The 26,028-nt window shown below is 51.4% G+C and overlaps 1 protein-coding gene across 4 annotated transcripts in view; it reads right to left on the bottom strand.

Annotated features, from left to right (window-relative positions):
- MSI2 (musashi RNA binding protein 2) overlaps positions 1-26,028 on the bottom strand; it is a 232,919-nt gene that overhangs the window by 179,187 nt on the left and 27,704 nt on the right. Inside the window, exons 6-7 of one of the 4 annotated variants that reach the window (XR_006640823.1) lie at positions 19,740-24,510; positions 18,249-19,329 (exon numbers count right to left, since the gene is read on the bottom strand). The exons of 2 other annotated variants lie outside the window; for them this stretch is intronic. Coding sequence is in view for 1 of the 2 variants with exons in the window: in XM_045164965.1 (XP_045020900.1) it covers positions 24,388-24,510 (123 nt within the window). In the remaining variant the exon portion in view is untranslated. Of the gene's footprint in view, positions 1-18,248; positions 19,330-19,381; positions 24,511-26,028 lie in introns of those variants that run through there. One more of the 4 variants, XM_045164965.1, reaches the window with a different exon arrangement.

The raw sequence follows: 26,028 nt of genomic DNA on the forward strand, positions 1-26,028 counted from the left end.
CTGTTCAGTCCTGAACGGTGGGTTTTCCTCCAATCATAGGGCCTGTGCCTCCCTGTACTCGCGCTGCTGAGTGTATAAAGGTGTAGTTATACCACCCCCTAGATCTTCTCTAATTGTTGAATACATTGCACAATGTTAAACACACTGCACCCTTAGAGCTGTCTGCCCTTTTATTTAAAAAATCTGAACACAGGAGCACGTATACTTGAGCTCATTGTTTTAATGGTGAAATTTAAATGTTCATAAGAGAGCATACTGCCTGCCCCAAATAACAATAACATCCCCACTGCGCCGGTAGACGGAGCGAGGCCCGCTGAAGAAGTCTGACCGCAGCACTTCACCCGGGAGAAAACTCAATTCCTTCCTGTAGCTCAGATACAAGAGGACAGGTTCTGCAGAGGCCCCGCCTTCCCGCTGGGCTCTGCTCACAGGCCTGAGGTCACTCCCGGTGCCCCGCCACTGAGCCTTTCTGGAAGACAAGTCATGTGCCGACCGCCCTGGGGGCCAACTCCACGGAGGATGCATCTCGCCCCCATGACCACAGTCTGCCAGGTCAGAGGCTGAAGCCCAGAGGACCGAGACCTACCACCCACGTCTCACAGGCCAGACTGCTCCCGAGTCTGCACAAAGAGCACTCAGCTCCGGCTCAAGAACCCTTCTGCCACTGAGTCGTGACTTCCTCGGCCTGGGCTCTGGCAGTTACTGGCAACCCCCCCACCCCCTCACCCCCAGCTCCCTACCCTCCGTCCTGAGCTCGGCTCGCAGGTAACCAACACGTGACCATCTGGAACTGACACCTGCTTTTCTGAGAAGGAATTTCCCCTTAGAGATGATCCAGTCACAGTGACTAAATCCTCATTTATTTGTGCAAACATTTCCTCATATTTACAGCTTATACTTTTCTTGCAAAACCGCACACAGACACACATGACCTGGGCAAATTCCCCCCACATATATTCAAGTTTTATTATACACCTTTCCCCACAGTAGGGATCTGAAACAGGTGGCTGACAAGGGTTTGAAGCCACTTCCTCCACCAGCCCGTCCTGGAAGCTGACTGGAAGCAGAGAGGAATGTGAGCTGTCAGAAAGCCCAAAGCAATTTCAGAATAAACTGGCACTGGGGAAGCACGATCCAAGGAACAGGAGGGCCTCGCTCGGAACACAGCTTCCAGCTCGCGGGAAAGAAAGATGCACCTCCAACTTCCTTAGCCCCAAACTTGAGGCTAAAATTCCCTCTGATCATTAAGCCCAGTAGACCAGATAGTCTCCAGACATGCTTATGTTCCAAGAGTCTCTGTGTGGACTTCCCCAGTGGTCCAGAGCTGAAGAATCTGCCTTGCAATGCAAGGGACGTGGGTTATGTTCCTGGTCAGGGAATTAAGATCCCACATCCTCAGAGCATCTGAGCCCTCACACCCGACTCCTGAGCCCTTGTGCTCGAGTCCAGGCTGCACAACTAGAGACCCTGTGTGCCGCAACCACTGAGGTTCACGTGCTCTGGAGCCCGCAGGCCCCAGCTGGAGTGTCTGCGTGCCCCAACGGAAGGTCCTGTGTGACACAGCAAAGGTCCCAAGTGCCGCAACTGAGACTCGGTGCGGCCAAACAAATGTTAAAAACAGAACAAAACAAGACTCTCTGTGCAGTGCATTTTAACTTATTAACAATTAAAAAAAAAACAACAAAATAAATGAAATTAACAAATCTTTTCAAAGGCTTTCTCCAATCCATGGAAAACCTGGGTTGACAGTCCCCAGAAGACTCCGACCCAGCCTGCAGGATCACACAGGCTAAGAGATGAGGGTGTGATGTCGCCACCGTGATGAGAATACCGGCAGCCCTCCAAGTGGGAACCCTGTGAGGTGAGAGCCTGTGACCTTGGACAAGTCATCTCACTCCACTCCAAGCATCAGTTTCCTCAGTGGGACCCTGGGACCAACAGGAGAGCCAAGCTGTAACCTCTGTGACCCTCTCTTATGTACTAGGAACGTCATATCCATTATCTCACTGAATCTTTGAAGCCACTGGAGAACGATGATGATGGGGAGTGGCGGGGATCTGTAACAGTAATTGCTATTGCTGTTTGGTCTACTCCAGTTGCAACCACCAGAAGTCAGGCACATCACCTCATTTAGTTCTCACAACAAATGAGGAGCTGGGCCTCTGCCATCGCTGAAATTTCCTCCCACTGGAGCTGGCAGTGACTGATAACACCAATCAGGGAGAAGGGTGCATCCTCAGGACAGCATGGAAGTGGGGTAGGAAGGTGCACCCTCCCGAGGAGCCCAGCTTGGAAGAGAAACTCCAGGGATGAGGCAGTGGTGGTGTCAGAGGAGCAGGAAGCAGGCCGAGCCCCCGGGGCCACACCAAGGAAGAAGAGGAAAGCCAAGGAGTGTGCAGCCTTATCTGTGCCAAGCCCAAGGAGCTCCCTGAGTCTGAGAGCCGTCTTCACCCCATCAGACTACTCTGCAGCTGGCTGGACGAGTTGATGTCTCCTCCACCAATCCCCCATCACACACCCACTGGAACCCAATCCATCCTTCAAACTAGCCGAGGGTCAGGAAGAAGACTCAAAAGGACAGTCATCTTCCAGCCTTCACAGGCTGCCCTAAAAACTAAAGCATTATCTTTTATGCTGTTTCCACAGGAATCCATATTCCCACTCCCAGCAAGCAACTTTTTATAAAGGACCTTTTGTAAGACAAACAACCCACTTCCCAGTCTGGGGCCACCTGAGCCCATGGAGCTACAGGGAGTATGGGCCTTCCATACCAAGCAAAAGAGAGTGGCAATGAAATGGCAGGAGACGAGGAAGACCAGGTCCCAAAAGGACACAGGCCTCCCAGAGCAACGTGCCGAGACGAAAGAGGACGGGAGCTGGGCTTGGTCCCACACGAGGCTGAATCCCAGCCACTAAGTAGGCACACAAGAAATGTTTGCTACTGAATTCTGTGTTAAGTCACTGAGCTTCAGCTTCCTCACCGTTAATATGGGGCAATTAAAACTGCATCATAGGATTTAAGCAGAAATTAAATTTAATGAAAATATGCACATGAAAAAGTTTGGTACTTAGAACAGAACCAGCACTTATGACCCTCCATTATGTACTAGGAATTCTACATACGTTATCTCACTGAATCTCTGAAACAACCTTGGGAAATGATGGCGATGGGGGCCGGGGGGCGATGTGTAATAGTAATGGGTATTCCTGTTCCGTTTCCTCTGGTTTGCGACCACCAGAAGCCCAGCACATCGACCCAGTTAGTTCTCACAACCAATGAGGAACCTGTGATCCCTGTGGAGCCTGAACTGCAACTCAGGCCTGCTTGACCACAAAGGCAAAGCCTCTCGGTAAACACAGATGCAGTCACTCATTCCTCATATGTTTACTGACCATCTCCTGTGTGTCAGGCTCGATGGAAGGCACTCGATACAGAGCAGAGAGCAAGACAGACACTGTCTCCACTCCCACGTCGCCTACGGTCCAACAGGGAGAAAAAGACAATTAAGCAAGCAGTTATTACGATAGCAGGTGGGTTCGTCAGGATTCTCCAGAGAAACCATCAACAGGAGATACATACGATATGAGAGAGAGACAGACAGAGACGAAGGAAGGGGTATTTATTTCAAGAAACTGGCTCACCATTAGGGGAGGAGGCAAGTCTGAAATTCACTGCACAGCCCAGAAGACTGGAAATTCAGGTTAAGAATCGGTGTTGCCGTGTTAAGTCCGAAGTCTACAGGGAAGACCAGTAGCCTGGAAACCCATAGAGAGTTTTCTCTGTACTGTCTGAGGTACAACTTCCTGTTGTACCAGAAACCTCAGTCTCTGCTCTCATGACCATCAGCCGATAAGATCAGGCCCACCTCCACATTACAGAGGGTAATCTGAGTTAGTCAAAGTCAACTGATGGCAAGGTTAACCTATCTCCAGATTCCTTCACTGTGGTATCTAGATTAGTGTTTGACCAGACAACTGAGCGCCACAGACAGCCTAGCCGAGTTGACATATAACAGTAACCATCACTGGGGCAGAGTTGGGGGGGGACACGGTATACGGAGCGTTAAGGAAATACAGAGAAGAAACCTGACGACAGGATTTAGGAAATGTTGGAAGATTTAAGAAATACACAGGCATCAGAAGTTCAGAATGTTCCTCAGAAACTATGTAAATTTACTTATCAAAGACTTATTCCTCATATAAAATGTACCAGGGACTCCCTAGTTAAAGGAGGCTCCAACAATAACTTAGTCCATCAGTCTGCTCCCTAAGATGCTATGAGGGGTATCCTCACACCAGCTTTTCATAAAGTGACTCACAGTGGTACACACCAAAGACTCTTAAGGCTGGCAGCGGAGCCCCTGAACAGCAAGGAGCAAAAAAAGCAGGAGGGGAGTGTGCATCTAGCGATGACCAGGTGCCCCAAATTCTCGGAAACACACGAGGTCAACAGAATCTCCCTGCTCGCCATCCACTGAGGACAGATGGCCAAGTCCCACTTAAAATCTTCCAGCCTCCTCTGAGGACCAGAGCTCTGGGATCTACAGCTGAGCGCCGGGAGACAGCAGGCTGGGGAGGGAGGCGGCAAGGGCTACATTTTATTATTCAGTCCCCACAAGGTCATCTATTTGGTGAAACCGCGGAAGAAGCTAACTTTTTAACGAGCAGCTCTCAGTGGGAAATCACTCTCTCTGTCTCATTAGCAGGCACGAAGGGCTCTCCTCTGCGGGCGGCAGTGAACTCCAAGCCCCAGAAGGCCTGCGGGTGGACAGGGACAGGCAGAGTCAAGTGCAAGAGGCAAGCGATCACTCTTCCTCATCAGGCAGGGGAACATGTGGGCCCTAACCCAGCCTCCCCAGGGGCCTCTGGCTCCCCAGCACCGCCCCACCCCACCCAGGGGAAGGCAGGAGCAGGCTGCTCTCTCCTCCACGTAGATGGCCGGCCGGCCGGAAAGCCGGTGGGGACCATCGGTTCCATGCACTCAGCAGACGTTCAGTAAATATATGGTGAATGGACGGGTGCACCCAGACCTTCCTACTAACAGACCAGCAACACCACATCCTCTCTCAATACAGATGGCGCAGAGGCTTGGAAATGCTTTCCATTGGAAGTGAGCATTCACAGAGAGACTTTCACGTGCCATGTGGGTTTGTGCTACCTATCCATAAAGACCTGGGATCAAGGGTGTGTGTTAGTCACTCAGTCGTGTCCAACTCTGTGTGACCCCATGGAGCCCCGCCAGGCTCCTCTGTCCATGGAATTCTCCAGGCGAGAATACCGGAGTGCAGAGCCATTCCCTTCTCCAGGCAACCTCTTCAACCCAGGACGGCTGCCCTGCACGCAGATTCTTCACCATCTGAACTGCCAGGGAAGCCAGGCTGCTCGCTCCTCCACGAGGACGGCTGGACAGAAAGCCAGGTCAGGACCGTCGGTTTTACTCATTTGGCAGACGTTCAGTAACTATCGGCTGAATGGTGAATGGACAGATGCATCTAGACCTTCTATTAATACACCAGCGACACCACATCCTCTCTCAATACAGATGGCGGCAGAGGCTTGGAAATGCTTTCCCACTGCAAGTAAGGGCTCACAGAGAGCCTTTCACACACCATGTGGGTTCATGATACCTGTTCATGAAGACCTGCGATCAAGAGAAGGCCACCAAATGGCAGGGAGGCAGAAGAATCCTGGCCTCCACGGAATGTAGCTCTGATTCGAGCGCATCAGTCTTAATCTGTGTGCCAGCTTCCTCTTCCGTAAAACAGGACTGCCTCCTTCCAGGGCCGTGCTGGGGGCCCTCTCCACACTGGCCGCCCTCCCCCTTCCAGAACCTAGCCACATGCCAACCACGAGGAGGGCCCGGCATCTGAGGCCCAGACCTCATCGGCAGCCACGCACCATCGTCAACAGGCGTGGGGCTCCATCAGCCAAGTCACTGGCTGGGCGGGCTGCTAAGGGTGGTGCTGGCGCTCAAGCGGGTTCTTTTCCCAGGAGGTTAATTTATTAATCCTCCTGAAAGCTGTCTGTTTGGGAGAAGAATGCACACCGGCTCCAGGTGAACACGTGTTGCTAAGGACAAAGGCCCAGAAAACAATACCGCTCCTGCGCTTCTCCTCAAGGCTGGAAGCCCCAGAGACCCCTGGCTTTCTGCAAGACCCTGCAAACAGTGAGAAGGGCCTCTGCACGTTCACAGGGCCCAGGGCGCCCTCTGCAATTCTGCACCAGATCACGGCCCTGAGTCCCAGCTGAGGAAGCCCTTCTAGAGCTGTGGCGAACACCCAGTCCTCCCCCTAGGAACAACTTTGCCGTCGCTGCCCCCAGGGTCTCACCTTCCCATCAGACCCGAAGCTCCCTGAGGGCCAAGCCCCGGCGGGCTGATTCCTGCCATATCCCCAACGTCCCACAAAATACCCAGCGCACAGTAGGCACTCAATGCATGTTTGCTACTCTGGACCAGGACCCCTAAAATGAGCTGCAGTGAGTTCTCTGAAACTGAAGGCAAAGACCTCTGTGTGGGGGCCTCTGGTGGCGGCCGTGCCTTTGCGTGGAACCGTTTTCCTCAGGAGAGGGCCCAAAGGTTTCCTCATCTGCCAGCAACAGCCTCCGAGGTGAGACAAGTGCTGGGCTCCCAGGCGGGAGCTGGGATGCAGCCCTAACACTCGCCCCTCATCCTGAGGGGCCGCAGACCATAACGGCCTCTCCCGCTTCTGCCTGCCCTCCTCCTTCCTTCCATTTAGTCAGACCCGCCGTCCCTTCAGGAGCTCCCCCCAGCCCACCTCCTCTGAGAGGTCCCCCTGGAGCCCCCAGCGGGAGCCTACACTCCCCCCACTGGGACCACAATGGCCAGCGGGCGCCACCTGCATGACACCTCCCCCTCGAGTTAGCCATTGCTTAGCCCTGGGGTACTGACACCCCAGGATCCCACTACAGCCTGTGAACTTCTTGAAGACAGGAACTAGGGTCATCTTCCTCAAGGTGCCTGTCACACCAGGAACTCGATAACTAAATGCACGTTTAGAGGCATTCAGAATGGTGTGACCAAATAACAGATTGCAGAGTCCAGGCTCATTTTCAGTAAAGACTTTTACTTATACAATACTACTACTACAAGAATTTGTTAATAATACTATCCCACCAAACAAACAAATCAACTAACACTACTTTTCCCTGTTCTCTCCCAGACCCTGTCCATAAGCACAGGTAAGGTTTATGATACATAGCAATATTCAAAATATAAACACAACATTAGCCTCCAACTTCCTTCCCCCTTAACACAGGCTCTCTAAACATGCTTTCACTGGAGACCGAAAGCCTGTATTTTGTCCTGCGTTTCTCCTCATGGGGTTTCTGGAGCCTTGCAATTCCATTCTTTCGTAACAGAACGTTTTTTTTTCCATAGGCAGCTTCTCTTCCCCAGGTGTGAAAGCAGATTTTCTTTCTCATTCTCCAGAACATCAAAGGTCTATTTTCACATGAAAGCTCTCAGCTGAACACGTAGTAAAACAGACTAGCCTCACGCATGCAGGATCCTCGCTGGCCAATGGGTCCCCAGCACAGATCTGGGAACCACTGCGTGAATACCCAGCTCCTGGACTCCAGCATCCTGCCCAGCCCCTCCAGGACCTCTGACTCCCCCACCCCCCAACCCCTGCTGGGAACCTGGCCCTCTTCCCTCTGCTCGCCACACTACGAGTGCGTGATCTCTCCCTCTCTTCCTCACCAGCTCACCATCCAGGCCCCATCCCGTCCCGGATGCTCGTCTGGGGCTGTCCCCAGCGCCTCCCCACAGCCACCACCACGCGCCCTGGGGACCCTGCCTGGACTCTCGTTCATCTGCCTGTTTACATTAAAAGGAACAGGATACTCCCATCAAAGGAGGAAAAGGCAGGCTTGCTGTCATTCTCGGGGCCTTTTAGAAAACAAAGGGTCAACAGGACCAGGCATCATCTAGATGCTCCAAACACAATATATAAACCGCCAGAAAAGTGTGGCAAGTTAAAAAGATGCTCCCCAAATTCTCCCAGCACAAAAGAAAAACACCTCTGGCTCCATCCCAAAACAGGAAAACAGCACCAGGGAAGATGCCTCCTACCAAAGCAACGGGTTTTGTGTCCCTCAATGAGAAGTATGTTCTCGAGTCCAAAGTCCTTTCCCTGAAAAACGAGCCTGATGCTCAACCTCCTTATTGACTGGGGAAATGCAAATAAAACCCACAACAAGGGCTTCCCTAGTGCCTCAGTGAGTAAGGATCCGCCTGCCAGTGCAGGAGACACAGGTTCGATCCCTGGTCCAGGAAGATCCCACATGCTGCAGAGCAACTAAGCCCGTGTGCCACGATCACTGAGCCTGTGCTCTGGAGCCCGGGAACCACAACTCCCGAGCCCGCACACCCAAGAGCCCGTGCCCACAAGAGAAGCCACCACCATAAGCCTGAGCACCGGAGCTGGAGAGGAGCCCCTGCTCACCACAACCAGAGACGAGCCCGCACAGCTACGATGATCCAGCACAGCCAAAAATAAATCAGACACACACACACACAGAGACACCACAAAACTGACAACAATTAAAAAGTCCGACAATAACAACTGTTGGTGAGAATCCAGGGCAATGAAAACTCCTACCACTCCAACTACTCCTAGAGTACAAAAACGGCAAGGAGGAGGTCTTTTTTTAATCCTTATTTATTTGACTGTAACAGGTCCTAGTTGCAGCATGCAGGACCTTTTAGCTGAGGTATGTGGGATCTAGTTCCCTGACCAGGGATCAAATCTAGGTCCTCTGCACTGGGAGCACAGAAGTCTTAGCCACTGGACCACCAGGGAAGTCCCAAGAAGGAGATCTTCAAACACAGTTTCTAGCAAACCTAAGCTATTCAGACTGTATGACTCAGCCATTTGAGTCTACTCTGATAAACTCTCGCATACATACATCAGGAAGTATGCACAAGGATATGCGCAAGGATATTCATACGCACAGTTTGAGCAGACAAAACAAATCAAGAACTGGAATGTCCATTAAAAGGAGAAAAGACAAAGTGTGGTCCCAGTGAACCGCAGCTACAAGGCATCAGCAGGACAGCCCGGGCAGACAGCAAGCTGGACACCACAAACACCAGAAAGTATTCTTCAAGGCTGGAAAGAAGCCAGCCTCATAGGGTGGGTGCATGGGGGCTTCGAACTGGGGAGAACACACAGGGAGGCGAAGGGGGCTGGGAATCATATTGCAGTTCACAGCCACGTGGTGACTACGTAGGTTACTGTTTTATTGGTGTTCATACTTGACTCGGGCATGTCACATGTTTTTCTATCTATGCAACATTCTATGCGGGGTCTGGGGCGGGGGCGGGGCTGAGGGTAAACTCAAGGCCTCTCCTCTCCAAACAACTGGTTTTCCTCTGGAACCTCTTGTTCTCTCTAGAATCTATACATGTTAAGGGCTCTCAGTACTGACTACCACCCTTTTCCCCTGAGTCAAGTCAAAATTCTATCTAGGGGACACAAAACCAAAAACCCCAATTCTATTCAGACTGCAAAGCAAGATCTGTGCTAGAAAAATCTCTGCAACCACAGCACTTGCTAACTGGGCTTGTAACAGCACAGAGAGCACTTCCAGGATGTTTTACCTAAGAAGGAAGATCCCAGTGGTGAGCATTCGGCACCGACATCCCTCTTCCAGAGGAAAAAAAAAACAAAGCATCCTGAGACTTCCTAGGGCCCAGGTCCGAGGTACACAGAGGTTCCTTCTGGGGCATCACCAGTGGAATGAGTTCCTTCCTCAAGAAATTCTTCAAAGGGCTCATCCTCTTATGACATACAAATGCCTGGTCTTTTCCTGCTCAATTCACCCTTCAATCCAGCAAAATTTTCTCTGTATCACTATTGCCTGCATCTCTCTATATCATTATTGTGCCCAAAGGTGCTGGTGGCCAGATGTCGTCCTACCCATGGACCAACCGCCCCACCCCAGCCCCACCCCTACTCTCTACCTATCTGGTTCACCTGATTCACACACCACCTCGAACACCGCCCACACCTCAAGTCCTCCCTGAACTCCCAGGAATGCACCCCTACACCACCATCCCCGCTTTCACCCGAGAAGAGTCATCTGGGGTTCAGTCTCTAGTCCTCCCTGTCTCAATCCAGTCTCCAACCTCATCACAGTTCCAGCTCCTGAAATTCTATTGCTGTCCAAGGAAACTGACCCCAGGTATTAGGTGGATAAAAATGCCTTTCTCCCAGCAAAACCAAAGCTATATTGTAAACCACCCCCCTGCCTCCACCTCCATCTTCTCTCTTCCTCTAAGCCCACCATTTACTATATTCTGAATCAACTTCCTGATCTAATATAATAACAGAACCAATAATAATAACGCATACCTACCGCATGTCTAGGATCCTGGTGGCTCAGTGGTAAAGAATCCGCCTGCCAGTGCAGGAGACGCGGGTTCGATCCCTGGGTCAGGAAGGTCCCCTGGAGAAGGAAATGGCAATCCACTCCAGTATTCTTGCTTGGGAAATTCCATGGACAGAGGAGCCTGGCCGGCTACAGTCCATGGGTTGCAAAAGAGTCAGACATGACTTAGTGACTAAACAACAGGAGCAGCATGTTCTACAATGCACCTAGCAGCATGCTAGTCAATGTAAGAGTACACAAACAGGAGAAAGACACAGGCGCCCACCTGCATCGCCATGAAATGGGATTCTGCTAACTGAAGGGCAGACTGCAAAGGGATATGTATAAAAGGATCTCTTACTTGTAAATCATAATATATATTTTTAGTACACACAGAAAAAATATGGAAGAATACATTCTAATTCATTAACAGCTGGAGAACAGGCAGCTCTTAGGTACCTTTACCTTGGACACTACGAATTCTCTAATGCTTCATTTTTTATTACAAACGTTGGTTATTTATGTAATAGGGAGACTTTTTAAATGAATTTTAAAAGAAACAGAGCCAGACGAATCTCCAGTTCTCAGGAAGCTTCCAGTCTGGTTGCTAAAGTAAAAGTTAATACACAGAATGAGAGTGAACAAGATCGCATAAAAAATCCAGTTATCAGCACCTTCCAGGAGAAGGGGGGCTCCCAGGTGGCTCAGTGGTAAAGAAACTGCCTGCCAGTCCAGGAGACACGGGAGACAGGGGTTCAATCCCTGGGTCAGGAAGATCCCATGGAGGAGGAAATGGCAACCCACTCTGGTATTCTTGCCTGGAAAATTCCATGGGCAGAGGAGCCTGGCGGGCTACAGTCCATGGGGTCGCAAAGGGTCTAACGTGACTGAGTGCACACGCATACACTCCAGGAGAAGGACGGAATATCACAAGATGCCAGTTGTCCATTGGGGGTAATGAATGCCACAGGAATCAGATGCAAAGATCAGCTGGCCGTAAGTTTTTAGGAGGGTGGGCAAGCAGAGAGGGATTTGCTACCACAATGGATGGAGAAGCAGAGGGGCGGCATAAAGGGAGGCCAAGTCAGGAGCGACAGCCTCCCTGAACTTTCCCAGTTTCTAAAGCGGTATGAAATAATCTGCCCTCCCTGTAAGTGGCCAATTCTGAATACACAAGCCAAGTATAATCTCGACCAAACCAAAAGGAATATCCCAAATACACCTTTTTAAAAAAACTTACTCTGAAATAACGTTAGAATGACTCTAAGGAATGCAAAAAAAGTCTAGAGTTCCCCTATACCCTTTACCCAGCTTCTTCTAATGTTAATAACTTACACAAACCACAATACATTTATCATACCAAGAAATTAACATTTGTTCAATACTATTTTAACTACAGACTTTTTTTGGATTGCACTAGTTTTTCCACTGATACCCTTTTTTTCTTCCAGGATCCAGTCCAGGAAACCACACTGCATTTAGGCTAACTTGTTTTTAAACAAACAAACATTTTATGATTATTTACTCTCTCTTGCTAAGAAAATGTGCTGGCACTCAGGGCAAAGACTTTGTCCTTCTCCTCATCATCAAAGAAAGCAATCTTTGACAGATCTGCCAGCCTCCAAAGGAACAGAATTTGATCTACAGTGAGATAAAAACCCAGACAATGACCAAACCTCTTAACCCTCCACGAGCGGCCACAGCCCTGTCCTCTCTCCACAGCAACTAACTGGTATTTAAAAGTAATTTATGTTAATTGCAATCGGGCATATATGGACATTACAAAGCAAGCTGGCTTCAAACAAAAAGGCTCAAGGCAGGAGCGTAACAAAAAATTAATTTTGTAAAAGACCTATTTCTTATTCCAGCTTGTTTTTAAATATATGTTCTGAGTCACACCCCATTAACCGTCTCAATTTATTAATAATCTCAGGGCAACCAACTATCTCAGATCATGCAAAGATGAAATCTTGCATAAAAAAGAAAATGAAGTATCTACACACAAACATTAAGCAGGTAGTCAGCTGTGATGACCAGAGCGAATTATAATTTTTTTGGACCACAATTTGTGGTAGGGCAAAAAGAGGAAGGTACACAAACGAGTAACTCAAACTTTGCAAAGAAAAATTTTCTCCTTGAGCATGAGATTATCAGAAACGACTGGTTCAAAGAAAGTGCTCTGGAATTCCCTCCCCATAACAGAAGTCGGTGACAGGAGAAGGCCCCGTATTCTCAAAGACCCTTCTTTGAGCTGAGGAAATGACGGTGCTGTTTTGGCATTTTAAAGCAAGAAAAAATACTTTCGCTATAAAATCCACTTTGTAGATTGAATCAGCGAGACAGCTGTTTATACAGAAACCTTTTCCTCTCTCCCTCCAAGCCCCTCAGCGATTCATATCGGTAATAAAACACTGGCTAGAACAAAGAAAAACAGAGTTTGAACAACAGAAAAAGGCACCAACAGCACACCCCACCTTCACACCAGTCCAGCCCACTTCTCTGAGTGACGCACCTCAACCTACCCTGTTTGTCAAGGAAACAAGACGCCGCCAAAGCAGACCAACTTTGGGGGGCAGAGCCAGAATCTGGGTTCTCGTTTGTGGAAAGCGCTCCACGGGTGTGCATCTTTGACATGCCCAAGGCTCTGAGGTCAGCCTTCTTTTCAGCCACGGGCACCTGCGCAACTCGCTGCACCCTCTCTCCGTCTCCATGAGCCTCCACACCAAGCCCCACGGTGGCAGGACCCCAGTGTTAATTCCTGAGTGGCAGAGGAAGACCTGGAAGGACAGGAAGGCACGTGGCCATCCCTCATGGGAAACAAAATGCCAAGAATCCCGTCTGCCCCGAAAGGTGAGCACCTTCCCACAGTCCAAGTCTTTCCCGTTGACTCTGCAAGACCCAAGTCCAATGTCTCTCCCCCCCGTGAAGCCTTCCCAGCTCTCCCCCTCCACCCCCCTCGCAGGTCCTGTGCCTCTTTCAGCATCCCTCACCTGTGGGCTGTAGCAGCTACACCTGCTGATAACCTGCCTTCTCAAACACTGCAATTCACGGGCCAAGGAGACCCCTTCCTCAAAACTGTAACCCCAGCGCCATGCCCTGCGCCCAGCCCAGAGCCCAGGATCAACAAATGTTTGTTCCGTGAATGAACACAACTCAGCGAACCCCCAGAAACCACATTCCTAAATGCTAATCACCGCTCGCTGCATGAATAATGAATGAAGAAATGAACTAACAACCATCTCCTTGTTAGCCAAGTTGCCAAGTCCTTCGGGAGCACAGAGAAGGGGTCAACTGACTTGTGGCCGACATCCGCCGGTCCAAAGACGAGACGGCCCACCTTGAAGGGGGCCACGAGCCGCAGGGAAGGGGGGCCACGCCCGTCCCACAGCTGGCAGCACCCTGAGATGTTACCAGTCCAGCTCACTTCCCCAGGACCACAAGCCCCCGGAGCTGGTCTCAGTGTGGCAGACTCGGGGATGTCAGCGAGAGAGCCCAGCTATCCGAGAAAAGACTCAGCCGTGCCTTTGCCAACAACACACCCCAACACTCATCTGGCAGAGCCCCCTGCACCTGCCAGTACTTAAAACTCAAAGCCAGATGCTCAAACAGCACCCAACTGGAGTGTTCTACCGAGCAAACAATCCAAGCTGGACTTACAAGAGAGGAGGCCCCGACCTCCTCCCCACTTGCTGGAGTAAAAAGGTCATTCGATCTCGTGCTGGTTAGGCCTGGATGCTCCCAAGTCTAGGATTCACTCTATCCATCAAACAGAAACAAGCCCATCTGCAGCATGTACTGCTTGCAAACTTTCGCATGGTGGCCGTTCTGACGGGTGTGTGATGGTGCAGATGCAGTCTTCGTCTGTATTTCTCTAATAACTAGCAATGTCGAGCATCTCTCCACAGGCCTACTGGCCACCTGAATGTGTGCTCTGGAGAAGTGTCAATTAGGTCTTCTGCCCAGTCTTCAGTTGGGTTGTATGAGCTGTTTATATATTTTGGATTTTGGAAATTAAGCCCTTGTCAGTCACATCATTTGCAAGTTATTTTCTCCCATTCCACAGGCTGCCCTTTCGTTCTGTTTCTGGTTTCTTTGCTGTGCAAAAGCTTTTAAGTTTGATTAGGCCCCATTTGTTTATTTTTGCTTTTATTTCTATTGCCTTTGGAGACTAACCTAAGAAAACATTGATACGATTTATGTTGGAGAGGGTGTGGGGAAAGGGGAACCCTCCTACACCATTAGTGGGAATGTAAGTTGGTACAGCCATTATGGAAAACAGTATGGAAGTTCCACAAAAAAACTAAAAACAGAGTTAGTATGTGACCCAGCAACCCCACTCCTGGGCACAGGCCCAGAGAAAACCATAACTCAAAGAGATACAAGCGCCCCAGCGTCCACAGCAGTGCTGCTCACAACAGCCAAGACACGGGGACACCCAAATGTCCCCCAACAGGTGAGCGCACAGCGGCGCTGCTCACAACAACCGAGACTCAGAGACACCCAAATGTCCCCCAACAGGTGAGCGCACAGTGGCACTGCTCACAACAGCCGAGACACGGAGACACCCAAATGTCCCCCAACAGGTGAGCACACAGCAGTGCTGCTCACAACAGCCAAGACAGGGAGACACCCAAATGTCCCCCAACAGGTGAGTGCGTAAAGAGGGCGTGGTGCACACGAAACGCTCCTCAGCCATAAAAAATAACAAAACAATTCCACATGCAGCAATATGGATGGACCTAGAGATTATCATACCTAGTGAAGTAAGTCAGAAAAAGAAAGACAAACACCATATACTTATGGTATTTACCCCCTTCCACAGATACCATTATATGTGGAATCTAAAATATGACACAAACGAACCTACCTACGAAGCAGAAACACTCGCAAACACAGCAATCGGACTTGTGGTTTCCCAGGGGGAAGGGGCGGGGAGGTGGCCTAGGAGCTTGTGGTCAGTGGATGCGAACCATTACACCTAGAATGGATGGACAGGAAGGCCCTATGGACAGCACAGGAACTGTATTCAATGTTTGGGGAAAACAAAATGGAAAAGAGTAAAAAGAATGTGTGTATATACACACAGGCGCGCATGCACACACACACACACATATACACACACATGTAAAACTGAATCACTTTGCTATACAGCAGAAATTAATACAACACTATAAATCAACTATAAATCAATTTAAAAAAAAAGGGAACTTCCCTGGTGGTCCAGTGGCTAAGACTCCACGCCCCCAAAGCAGGGGTCCCAGATTCCATCCCTGGTCATGGAACCAGATCCCACATTCCCACACACCACTTAAGACCTGGTGTGGCCAAATAAACACAATAAATAAAAAGCGGAGAGTCTGCCTCAGGAAGCCTTCGTGAGGGTCGTCTGTAGGGCCCGTCCACTCCCTTACCCACACCTCTGGGGAGACACAGAACCAGACATGGATACACACGCTTGAGACAGACAATGGAAATGTTTTCAGCTTCTCTGAATAATCCTTAGGAAAAGTAAACACGCATCACCTATCCATCTACATCTAATATCGAACATTCATTAAAAAAAAAAAGTACTGACTATACAGTCAGAGAATGTGCTATATACATCTAAGGGAAAAAAAACTGTGATCAGATGCATGAGGCCTTTCTAATTCTGCAGATAATCAAACATGGCAAGGTACCATGAATACTGCCATATCCTTGCTTGGGTGGTGGTGGGGGGAGCGGCAGGAAGGCAAAGGCGGGCTCTCACTGCCCAGGACGCACAGCAGCCTTGGCCCCACACCACCCCCTCTTCTCAACCTGGGGCCAGGAACCCCCCAAGCTCTGCACATACCCCTCGGCGGCTCCATACTCCAAGCCAGAAGCAGGACAGGCCACGTGAAGGTTCTTCCAAAGGTTAGGGCACTGGGTCATCCTCTTCCCAGCCTGACCTGCCACCCCGGGCTCTGCAGCAAACCCCACCCTGATTCACCAGGAGCAGCTCTGTAAACCACAGGTGCTCAATACTGCTGACCTAGTAAATGGATTTTTTTTTTTTATCTCGTTGAGGATAAGCAGTGAATTGTTGAAATGTTTCTCAAGCACGACCCTCCACGAAGAAAAGAACATACTACATTTCAGTTCAAAAGACGAGCTCTTTACCTAAAAGGCTCTTACTCTGGAACTTTTGGCACTGGGAATGACCTCTCTCCCTGACACAGCTTTTGTAGGCTGATGGGTTTTTATAAAGAGGGGCACACCTACGAGAAGGGGGTCCTTTCTCAGAGCACAAGGGTACATTCGCATCTCCTTCACTTCCCTAAAATCTTAAGCCCCAACAGGGAACTGACCAAAAGGCTACAGGAAAGGCTAACTCTTTCATCATTGCTGGCCTCAAATGCTCCCAAAGGCAACCTGGGGTCACCTCACCAATGACACCCCTGGAGGATCTAGTGACAGGTCCAGACACAGGGGACCCCAGCAGCTGGAGATCCCAGGGTGAGGCACTCCCCAGCTCTGTTCCTGACGAGCACCCCAGGGGAGTCCTCACACCTGCACTGGATCAGCCCTGACTCACCATATCTCCAGACACCAGACCCTCTCCCACTCCCCCGGGATCACCAGATCCAAGGCCGCAGGAGCTTCAAACTCCCACCCCCCACCTTTTCATACTCACTGGGCCTCTGCTCGTGTCCAGGCCCTGGTCTCTTAAGTAAGGGGTCTCCCTCAAACCCTTCTAAAAGACGACTCTGGTCCTCCTGTTGTTCACAAGCCTTAGGGATTCCAGCCTAGCTTCGGGTACAGGTTCCGCATCTTGGACGGAGTGCAACATCCTTCCTGCTCTTGCCCCCAAACCACCTGTCCAGCCTCCGCTCCCACCCAAACCCTGACCCCACTCTCCAGCCCCCTTCCCCAGAGGCCGCTGCCTGACTGCTCTCTTGGGCTCTGAAAGTGAAGTAAAATGAAAGCTGCTCTGTCCTGTCTGACTCTGTGCCACCTGATGGACTGTACAGTCCATGGAATTCTCCAGGCCAGAATACTGGAGTGGGTAGCCATTCCCTTCTCCAGGGGATCTTCGCAACCCAGGGATCGAACCCAGGTCTCCTGCCTTGCAGGCAGATTCTTTACCAGCTGAGCCACCAGGGAAGCCCTCTCAGGTGCCCCAATCCAGTCCCTATAAGTGCACCCCTCCACAGGGATCCATCTCCTCCTCTGTTCTCCTGCCCCCGCCCCCACCACAGCATTCTCCCAGCCCCATGGAGCGTGGAGGCTCTTGCACTTCGTCTTCAGTCCTGTCTCTCCATCTCCAGGGCGGTGCTTGGATGGCGGCGGGGAGGAGGCCTCAGTCTGTGCAGTTACCAGCCCTGTCCCGCCTGCCTCAGTTCTGAGAATCAGGTGCTAGCGAGGCAGGGTCCTGGCTTCCACCACCCTGAGCAACCTTGTCCTCCATTTGGGAGAAGTCAGTTCAAGGGCCAGCCACCTGATCGGCGGTCCTAAGCCAGCCACCTGATTGGCGGTCCTAAGCCAGCCACCTGATTGGTGGTCCTAAGAGGGGCGAGGCCGGAGCGTACAGGCAGCGCGACAGGACCCAGGCCCAGGGCAGCGAGAACCGCGCCGCGTGGGCCCTGCTGATGGCAAGCCAGGTGCGTCAGCTCCGCACGTAAGAAAAAGCAGCAGTCGATCCATCTTTCAGCATCCTCTAATGGTACTAAGCAGCGTGTTTAGCTGTTATTTCAATAAGCCTTATTAAGACCCAATTTTCTTGGGTCTTCTTTCAGATTCTGCGGCATTAAAAGCCTCACTGCTTAATTACATTAGGAGCACCTGTATATATTATGTGCAATAAATCAACTTTAATTTACCACCGCACAAGGCTATTCATCTTCTCCAGGTTATTTATTGCTCAGTATTATTGGTGCTGAATTGTATCCTCTCCACCGTAAGAAAGAACAGTTGGGATAAGAAAAGGCAGAGCTGTATTGCAGAATGCTCCAAGATCCCGATCACACATGTACACAGCAAAAAGGCAAGGAAAAGAAACATACAAGAGAATCTTGGCAATCTGCTGCTTGCTATTTTCCCTAAACACTCCCCAAACATTTTGATGTTTTCTGTTGCACGTGTGCACACACATATACCAGTTACCCATTGAAACAGGCCCACAGCTCCTGCAGGCAAAGTGAGAACCAGGCATGGGGTGCCGGCTTAGCCAAAAGCAGGGACACGTTGAAGGCCAGAGCAGATGGTTTCCCTGAGACCTCACCGCCACCAGTGCTGGCCCAACCTTGGGACAATGCAGGCGTGCACACTTAGTCGCTCAGTCGTGTCCAACTCTTTGGCACCCCATGCACTGCAGCCCACCAGGCTCCTCTGCCATGGGATTCTCCAGGCAAGGATACTGGAGTGGGTTGCCACTTCCTCCTCCAGGGGAATCTTTCCCGACCCAGGGATCAAACCTGAGTCTCCTGCCTTGGCAGGCGGATTCTTTACCACTGAGCTAATTCTTTACCACTGAGCTACCTGGGAAGCTCACAGTGCAGGCAGGAGGACTCAACAGATCCAGGGGCAAAGAGGACAGGCTTGCAGCCATCTACACCCACCATGCCCACCCAGCACCGAAATTTAGGCAACCTGGGGCGGGCAGAACTGCTTCCAGGCAAGCCGAGCTGAAGACAGGTGCTGGTGGTAACCTTGGGGATCCTCATGCCTTCAAAAACGTTGCCGTTAAGAAAGAGCAACAGGCTTCCCTGGTGGTCCAGCAGCTAGGACTCCACCTGCCAATGCAGGAGACACGGATTTAACCCCTGCGCCAGGGGCAGCCCACACGCCTCAGGGCAGCCAGGCCAGCGAGCTGCAACCACCAAGCCCTCAGGCCCGTGCTCTGCGCAAGGGGGGCCACCACCATGAGAAGCCCCCAGCCACCGCAACTAGAGAGAGCCCATGAGCAGCCATGGAGACCTAGGGCAGGCAAAAAGAAAACAAACAAATCTTTTAAAAAAAAGGCATCACAAAGTTCTCTGCAGACCCCCACCCCAACCCCACCACATTAGCACCACCCGGGCCCTCCGCCACAGTCTTGATTTCAACCCAGCCAGGGCAGGGCCCACATGAGCGTCCTGCACTGTGAAATGTGAGAAACGCTGTCACAAAGCCTCGGGAATAAGGCTGACTGTCCAGTCCAGAATAACATGCCCACTGATAATCAAGAGGAGGTTCCTTACTCCTCGCCAGGGTCTAGGCTCAGCCCTTCCCTTCCATTAATTTCTCCCAACCACCCCACAGAAAGCACTGCTTCGCATACATTTTACAGATAAGAAAACTGAGGCAGGGAGCAGGTAATTAACTGAACCAGAGTCCCATCTTTATACCTGGCCAAGTGGTCTGGTCCCCGAACCTGCACTTTCACCCAGCAGGCTACACTGCCTCTCCCAGCCCAGATCCGCAGACCCCCGCACCCACTGGACAGGCGCCTTCTGTTCTAAATAAAAAGGAGGCAAAAGTCACTGCGACATCACGCGCCCCACAGGCAGCCCATAAAGCCGTCCGGTTCCCCCAAATCCAAGATCTAAAGCCACTGCTTGGCAACCTGCTGGCAACACCCAGGTCTCGTCTCTGAGCTTCCCACGGCTCAGACGCAGCAAGCTTCTCTCTCCCTCGCTGACCAAACGCTAGAAACCACCGTGGTACCCGGTGCCGACAGGCTCCTTCCTCCAGCATGGCAGCCAAGCCCTTGGAAGCTAAACTAACATCACTAAATACCTCGCAGCCGCCTCCTTCTCACCAAGGGAGCTGTGATGGATTTTATGGCACACAACTGACTTTTTTACAAGCACAGCAGCAACTTTCAACTTCCATTTGATAATTTGCCTTTAATCTGGGCCTAGGAAAATCCCAGGCTAACCCATCTCACCAGACACCCACTTCAGGGCTCATCTTACAGGCAACAGAGAAGAATAAAAGGGGAGAAGAGAGGACAGCAGAGTCCTGGCAGGCAAAACTTTTTTTTTTTTAATGAATTCAAGTAAAAGTCCCATTTTGTACACACAGAGGGGCCCTCTCCTGAGTGAGGAATGTGTGTGTACAGAGGACAAGAGGGCAGATCAAACTTCGAGCTTGTAACCAAACTCCTGAAACACGGGAGAACGGAGAACCGAGTACAAAGTCCCTTTGCAAAAGTTCTCCATAAAAGCTCCACAGAGAGGCCAGCCTGGGGAGGCAGCCTTCTCTCTGCCCTTTCGCTTGACCACGGAAAGGGCTGCCTGGGTCACGGCCCGGCCCAAGGGACTTCCCTGAGCGCCTTTCTGCTCTTGAATTCCATGAATATTTCACAGTGCAGGTCCACAGACCCTCGCAACACATACAAACCTCTCTTGTCCCTCCCCCACCGACCACTGATTCTCAACCAGAGGTGTGTCCCCCAGGAGACATCCGACAGGGTCTCCTGGAGACATTCTTAGGTGTCACAACTGGGGAAGGGGTGCCCCTGGCGTCCAGTGGGCAGCAGACAAGGATGCTGTGAAGCATCTCACAACATGCCCAACACAGCCCACCACACCCAAAGCACTATCCAGCCCAAAATGTCCACAGGGGCCCAGGCTGAGAAACGCTGGGCTGGAGCGCTGAGAGTAACTACACATCCACGCTCACACCATCTTCTCACGGCCCCTACTCCTGCTCCTGGGGCTTCCCCAGTGGAGACGCGGGTTTGATCCCTGGGTCAGGAAGATCCTCTGGAGTGGGGCGTGGCAACCTACTCCGGTAACCTTGCCAGGAAAATCTCATGGACAGAAGAGCCCAGTGGGCTACAGTCCATGGGGTCACAAAGAGTCCAACACGACTGAAGCAACTGAGCAGGCACACCTCCATGTACCTCTTGCATCACCACCCTCTCCAACCACCCCGCTAAATTAAGGAAGAATCAGAAACCCAACTGAGCCATCTGTCATCTGGATGCAGAGGGTCTGCATGGTTAGAACTTCCCTCAGCATCCAGCGAAAGCCCCTCTCAGACAGGGGTCAGAGAAAAAGGGCGGGACCCAGGAGAAGCTGGGACTCCGACCGACCTTCTCAAGTAGCCTGGGAGGTCAGCCCTAATTTGGCAGCCCCCCGCATGGAGGGGTGGACTGTGTAGAGAAGAGAGGAGGGCACAGCGAAACTTCTGGGGCCCAGAAGCCCAGACAGCACACTGGCGAGTCCATCCAAATCAGCAAAGTTAACCGACTGATGCAAGGTCTAACCCATGCACAAGCTCTGGTCTTTCCCAACAACAACAGCTGGGTCCAGCCTGGCCGGACCATCGGCACTGAGTAGGCACCTACTGAATGCCAGGCATCACGCTAGGTGCTCTGGGGAACGTATGTCACTGCCCACAACGCCAGGCAAGTCTCTTGTTCTCAGTTTACATACGACACACACGAGGCTCAGAGAGGCCACGTAACTCGGCCACGTCACACAGCCAGGATTCAATCCCAGAATTGTCTCTAAGAGAAGCTCTATCTACCAAAGCACGTCGGCTCTCTTCCGCCAAACGTGACCCGGGCAGAAGCTGGAAGAAGCCCACACTCACCCTGGGCCCGCTCTCCCACACCCAGCCTGACTGCCGTTTCTAGAAGGGGACAGTCTGATACCTCTGTCTGGCCTACCTTGTCCCGCCTGAAAGCTGGCCCAGCACCGTCCTCTCCCTCTTCCCACTCCGGGCACGGTCATGGGTGCACCGACTCTGCAGAGCAGGATGACGGGGACCAATTCCACCCACAACCCAACTCACAAAAGGGGGGCTGAGGACCGGGCTGGCTGTGCACGTAGCTCCGGGGGTTTAACGAGGCAGGGAGGGGGTCCTGAAGGCCTCAGTGGAGAGCAGAAAGGCCCCGGAGCTGAAGCCCCAGCTCCCTCCCCCGTGTTTGGACACCCAAACACTAATTAACAAGTACAGAACAGAGGCATGTGACCAACCCGGTCAGGGGAGAATCAACCCCCAGGAGCCTGGGGCTGAGGAACCGGGTCAGGACTGGACCGGACACGCCCATGGTCCTCTCCCTGAAACCCGTCCTTAAATGTCCTCCCCCGGCTGGACTCAGAGGGTTTACGGAAGAGACGACAGGCCAGCCACCATCCAGGGAGGACAGGGCTTCAAGCTCAGGAGCCCTGAAGGAAGGGAGGGAGACAAGAAGGGACAGAAGGAAGAGGCTTGGAGACCATGTATTTGCAGAACACTATCAGAGACCGTGCATATGGAGCGGAGGGGCTGCCTTCTCTTTTTTTCCTCTTTAAATTCCCAACGCCGAGGGAAATGTTGCTTCAGCAGCCTCCTCAGTCTCTCCAGGCCGGCCCCTCTATCGGCTCCGCTCTGGGGCTGCGTTCTCCCCTGCAGGACTCCTCACTTCATGGCGAGCTTCACCCCACCTCGGCGTTTTAATGAGTAGCCCCGAGTCTCTTCCCAACATGGCCCGCTGCCCGCCCACCCCCAGAACACGCCTTCCTAACTCTGCTTGTTCACTCTGCGGAAGGGGGGCAGGTTTACGGGGAGGTCATTTTGCCTTAGGAAAGGAACAAATTAAGTTGAGGCCCACAGTGGGCTGAGGAATCCACTCTCCATCAGACGTGTGACCTTGGGAAAGGTCACTGGCAGCCCCTGGTTTATGGGCCCGGACACCCAGGCACCGTCACCTCTGAGAAGCGCGGCGAGCAACCGTGGCACGCCAAACGCTTTTATGGGGTGGCTCTTAAACACTCCAGAAATCCGTCCAATTCCTTGCAGAACAGGGAAAAACAAAAGTGTTCCCAGCAGGAGGGGGAAGCCAGGACGTGATTATGAGCAATTAGTGAATCAATGATTCTCAAAGACGCTGACTTAGGCCAGCAGTTCTTATTAGCGACCCTCGAGGAAGATGCGAGGACACAGCTTTGGGGTGGGGGGGCGGATCACCACAAGTCACCTTGAGAGTTTTCCCCCTCTGAACACTTAAAATCTGTGCTCGGTCTTTAAAGAAAGAACTATTTGTAAGTTGTTTCCTTAAATGCCAAAAAAAAAAAAAAAAAAAACTACAGTCACCGGTTCTGTTGGCCGCCATGAAATTACTCTCCCCAACAGGACAAGGAGTTCGCTATCAGCTGGAACAAGGAGTTCAGTATCAGTCCAAAGAGAGAAAATAAAGACAAAGAAGAGCAGAAGGAAGGGGGTAAGGGAGCCGGAGGGAAAAAGCTCCCGGCTGATTCGAATAGCAGGACTTCCCCTTCCTCATCACAAGGTGGGGAGAGGGAACAGATTGGGTGTCCCCTCCCACTGCGTCCATGCAGGGATTGACTCCTCCTCGGACAGAAAGTATCCTTCGGTATCTTTTTTAACCTAGAACCGCTGACCCTTCCAAGCACCTGTCCAGGAAGGCAAACCAACAGAAAGTGCTAGCAGCCTTGCTAACTGACGGGCAATCAAGAAAGAAAATGTTTCTAAAAATATAATAATGCTTGCTGGGAAAACAGGGTTCTGTTTACGCAGAAATCCTCAGGAATACCTCTTCGGGGAGATGTCCCTGTGACTGTTCTTAGACATGCAGTTCTATACCGCAGAACTCAAAACAACTGCTCACAACACAGCCGGCTTTTCCAGGTACTGTAGGGCTCTTCCCCAAACGGTTGTATTTGAAGGCTGCTCACAGCACACAGCCCTGCGTGCTCTCCTTCCGGCCCCGGTCCAGGAAAGTGCCAGGCCACCCCTCCCACTTGTGTGTGGGGGTTTGTTTTTTTTTTTTCCTGATTTGCAAGCACCAGGAGAAGCACTGAGGAACAGCGGTTCAATGTGAAAACGAAGAAACACCACCCAGCCTCCTAAATAAAGCCTCATCTGTCTACTGCAAACTTCTTTACTGGTTCATTTGTTTGGTTCCTGCCGCTCTGTCAATGTATTTACTCCAAGCTGTTGGAAGAAGACAGCAAAAGAAAACAACAACAAAGGCCTTCTTCCTAGGACAGAAGGAAAGGGGCATCCTTAAACTCAAAGAGCTCCCCTCCCCACCCATCCTCACCCCCCTGAAAGCCTGCTACTCCCTAACCTTGAAAACGAGAGTGTGTTCTGGTCCCTCCGGCAACCCTCTGAGCTGGGCTGGACAACCGCATTGAGGAGTCCTCTCTGAAAAGGTGAGTCCTAGCAGAGGGAAGCAAATCATCTTTTAAAAGTTGGAAAGAAAAAACTTCTGGGAAACCGAAGCTAATCTATGCACTAAACCTACTCTCCCTTCCTCCTACGGAAGCTCCGAGAAAGGGGAGGGTTTAAGGCAGAAACAAATCCAAAACCTGATCCCTGCTCAGCTCACAGCTTCAAAAAACTGTTACCAAGTTGCCTCCCCCCAAGGCAAAAAATAGAGGCAGTTTTAATTCTCCACCTCTCCGCTCCCATTCCGACCAAGTTGCCTCCCCACAGCGGGGGCAGGAGATGCCATCCATCCTTTAGCACTTCCCCTCCATTCTTCTCGTCTCCGTGGTGACCAAAAAACTCCTTCACCCAGATAAACAAGAATCCCAAAGTCTAAAACTTTCTTATTCCCAATAACTGTCTTTGACCGTATTTTAATTAAATGCTTTCTTTAAAAACGGGGGTCAGAGGGCGTCCATGGCAATCCTGTGGTTAAGACTCCGCACTTCCACTACGCGGAACACAGGTTCAATCCCTGGTCTGGGAACTAAGATCCCACAGGCCACGTCGAGCAGCCAAAAAATAAAAAATAAATTGGGGTCAGAGTTTTTATATGTGATTACAGTCAAACCACACCACCCCCATCTCCTCCTTCAACCAGCTTTACGCCCATTTACAAATATGTATATTTTTCAAATTTCAAAGCCAGCTGTGGCTGCACAGCTGTAGGCAACAAACCTGTCAAGAGACAAACACACACATACACACCTCTAAAATACATACCTAGAGCACACAGGTTTATTTTTTGTTTGGAGTGAGAGACACATGAGTGTGAGTTCTGGGCCAGCAGCTGAACTGCAACACCCTGGGGGGAGGGGGAGGGACCGGCTCAGAGCTGAGCCTTAAGGTCAACTGAAGCCAGGGCCCCCATAAACCTCCCAGCCAGAACAAACCCCAGGGTGGAGAGCTGGAGGGGCCATCAGGCACCTTCATTAAAGAGAGGCAAGCAGACAAGGAGGAAAAGAAATCAACACCCCAACACCACTCAACTCCGCAGGCCCCTTTTCTGAATCAAAACGTTGGGCCGTGCTGATCCAGAACATCAGAGCCACAGGCTTCCCCGGTGAGAGCCACCACAAACACCCTCGAATCGCCCGAAGCTGCCTGCTTCTGTTGGCACCATGTCCCTTTAGACTGTTTACAAATAGAGAGCGATCGATATTTCCTAACTCGAGGGTCTCCTGAATAGAACAGGGCCCCGCTGGGCACCCCAGTGGCCTGCCACCTCGGCTGGGAGCCCCTGGGCTCGGGGAACACCCACCACACACACACAAAGATCACTCCGCTGGGGCAGCCACTGCGTCCAATACTTGCACATCCTCCACCTCCTCTGCCGCCTCTGGAGTCCCATCTCCTCTTCCCATCCACTGCCTCTCCAGGGTCTGGATGGAGCTTTGTCGCTGGTGCCGTCTGTGGTCCTTTGGAGACTTTTTTGGTCTGGGGGCTTGGGAAGAAGCTATTTCTTTCCCC

Source organism: Bubalus bubalis, chromosome 3, assembly GCF_019923935.1.
Source record: "Bubalus bubalis isolate 160015118507 breed Murrah chromosome 3, NDDB_SH_1, whole genome shotgun sequence".
Taxonomy (NCBI): domain Eukaryota; kingdom Metazoa; phylum Chordata; class Mammalia; order Artiodactyla; family Bovidae; genus Bubalus; species Bubalus bubalis.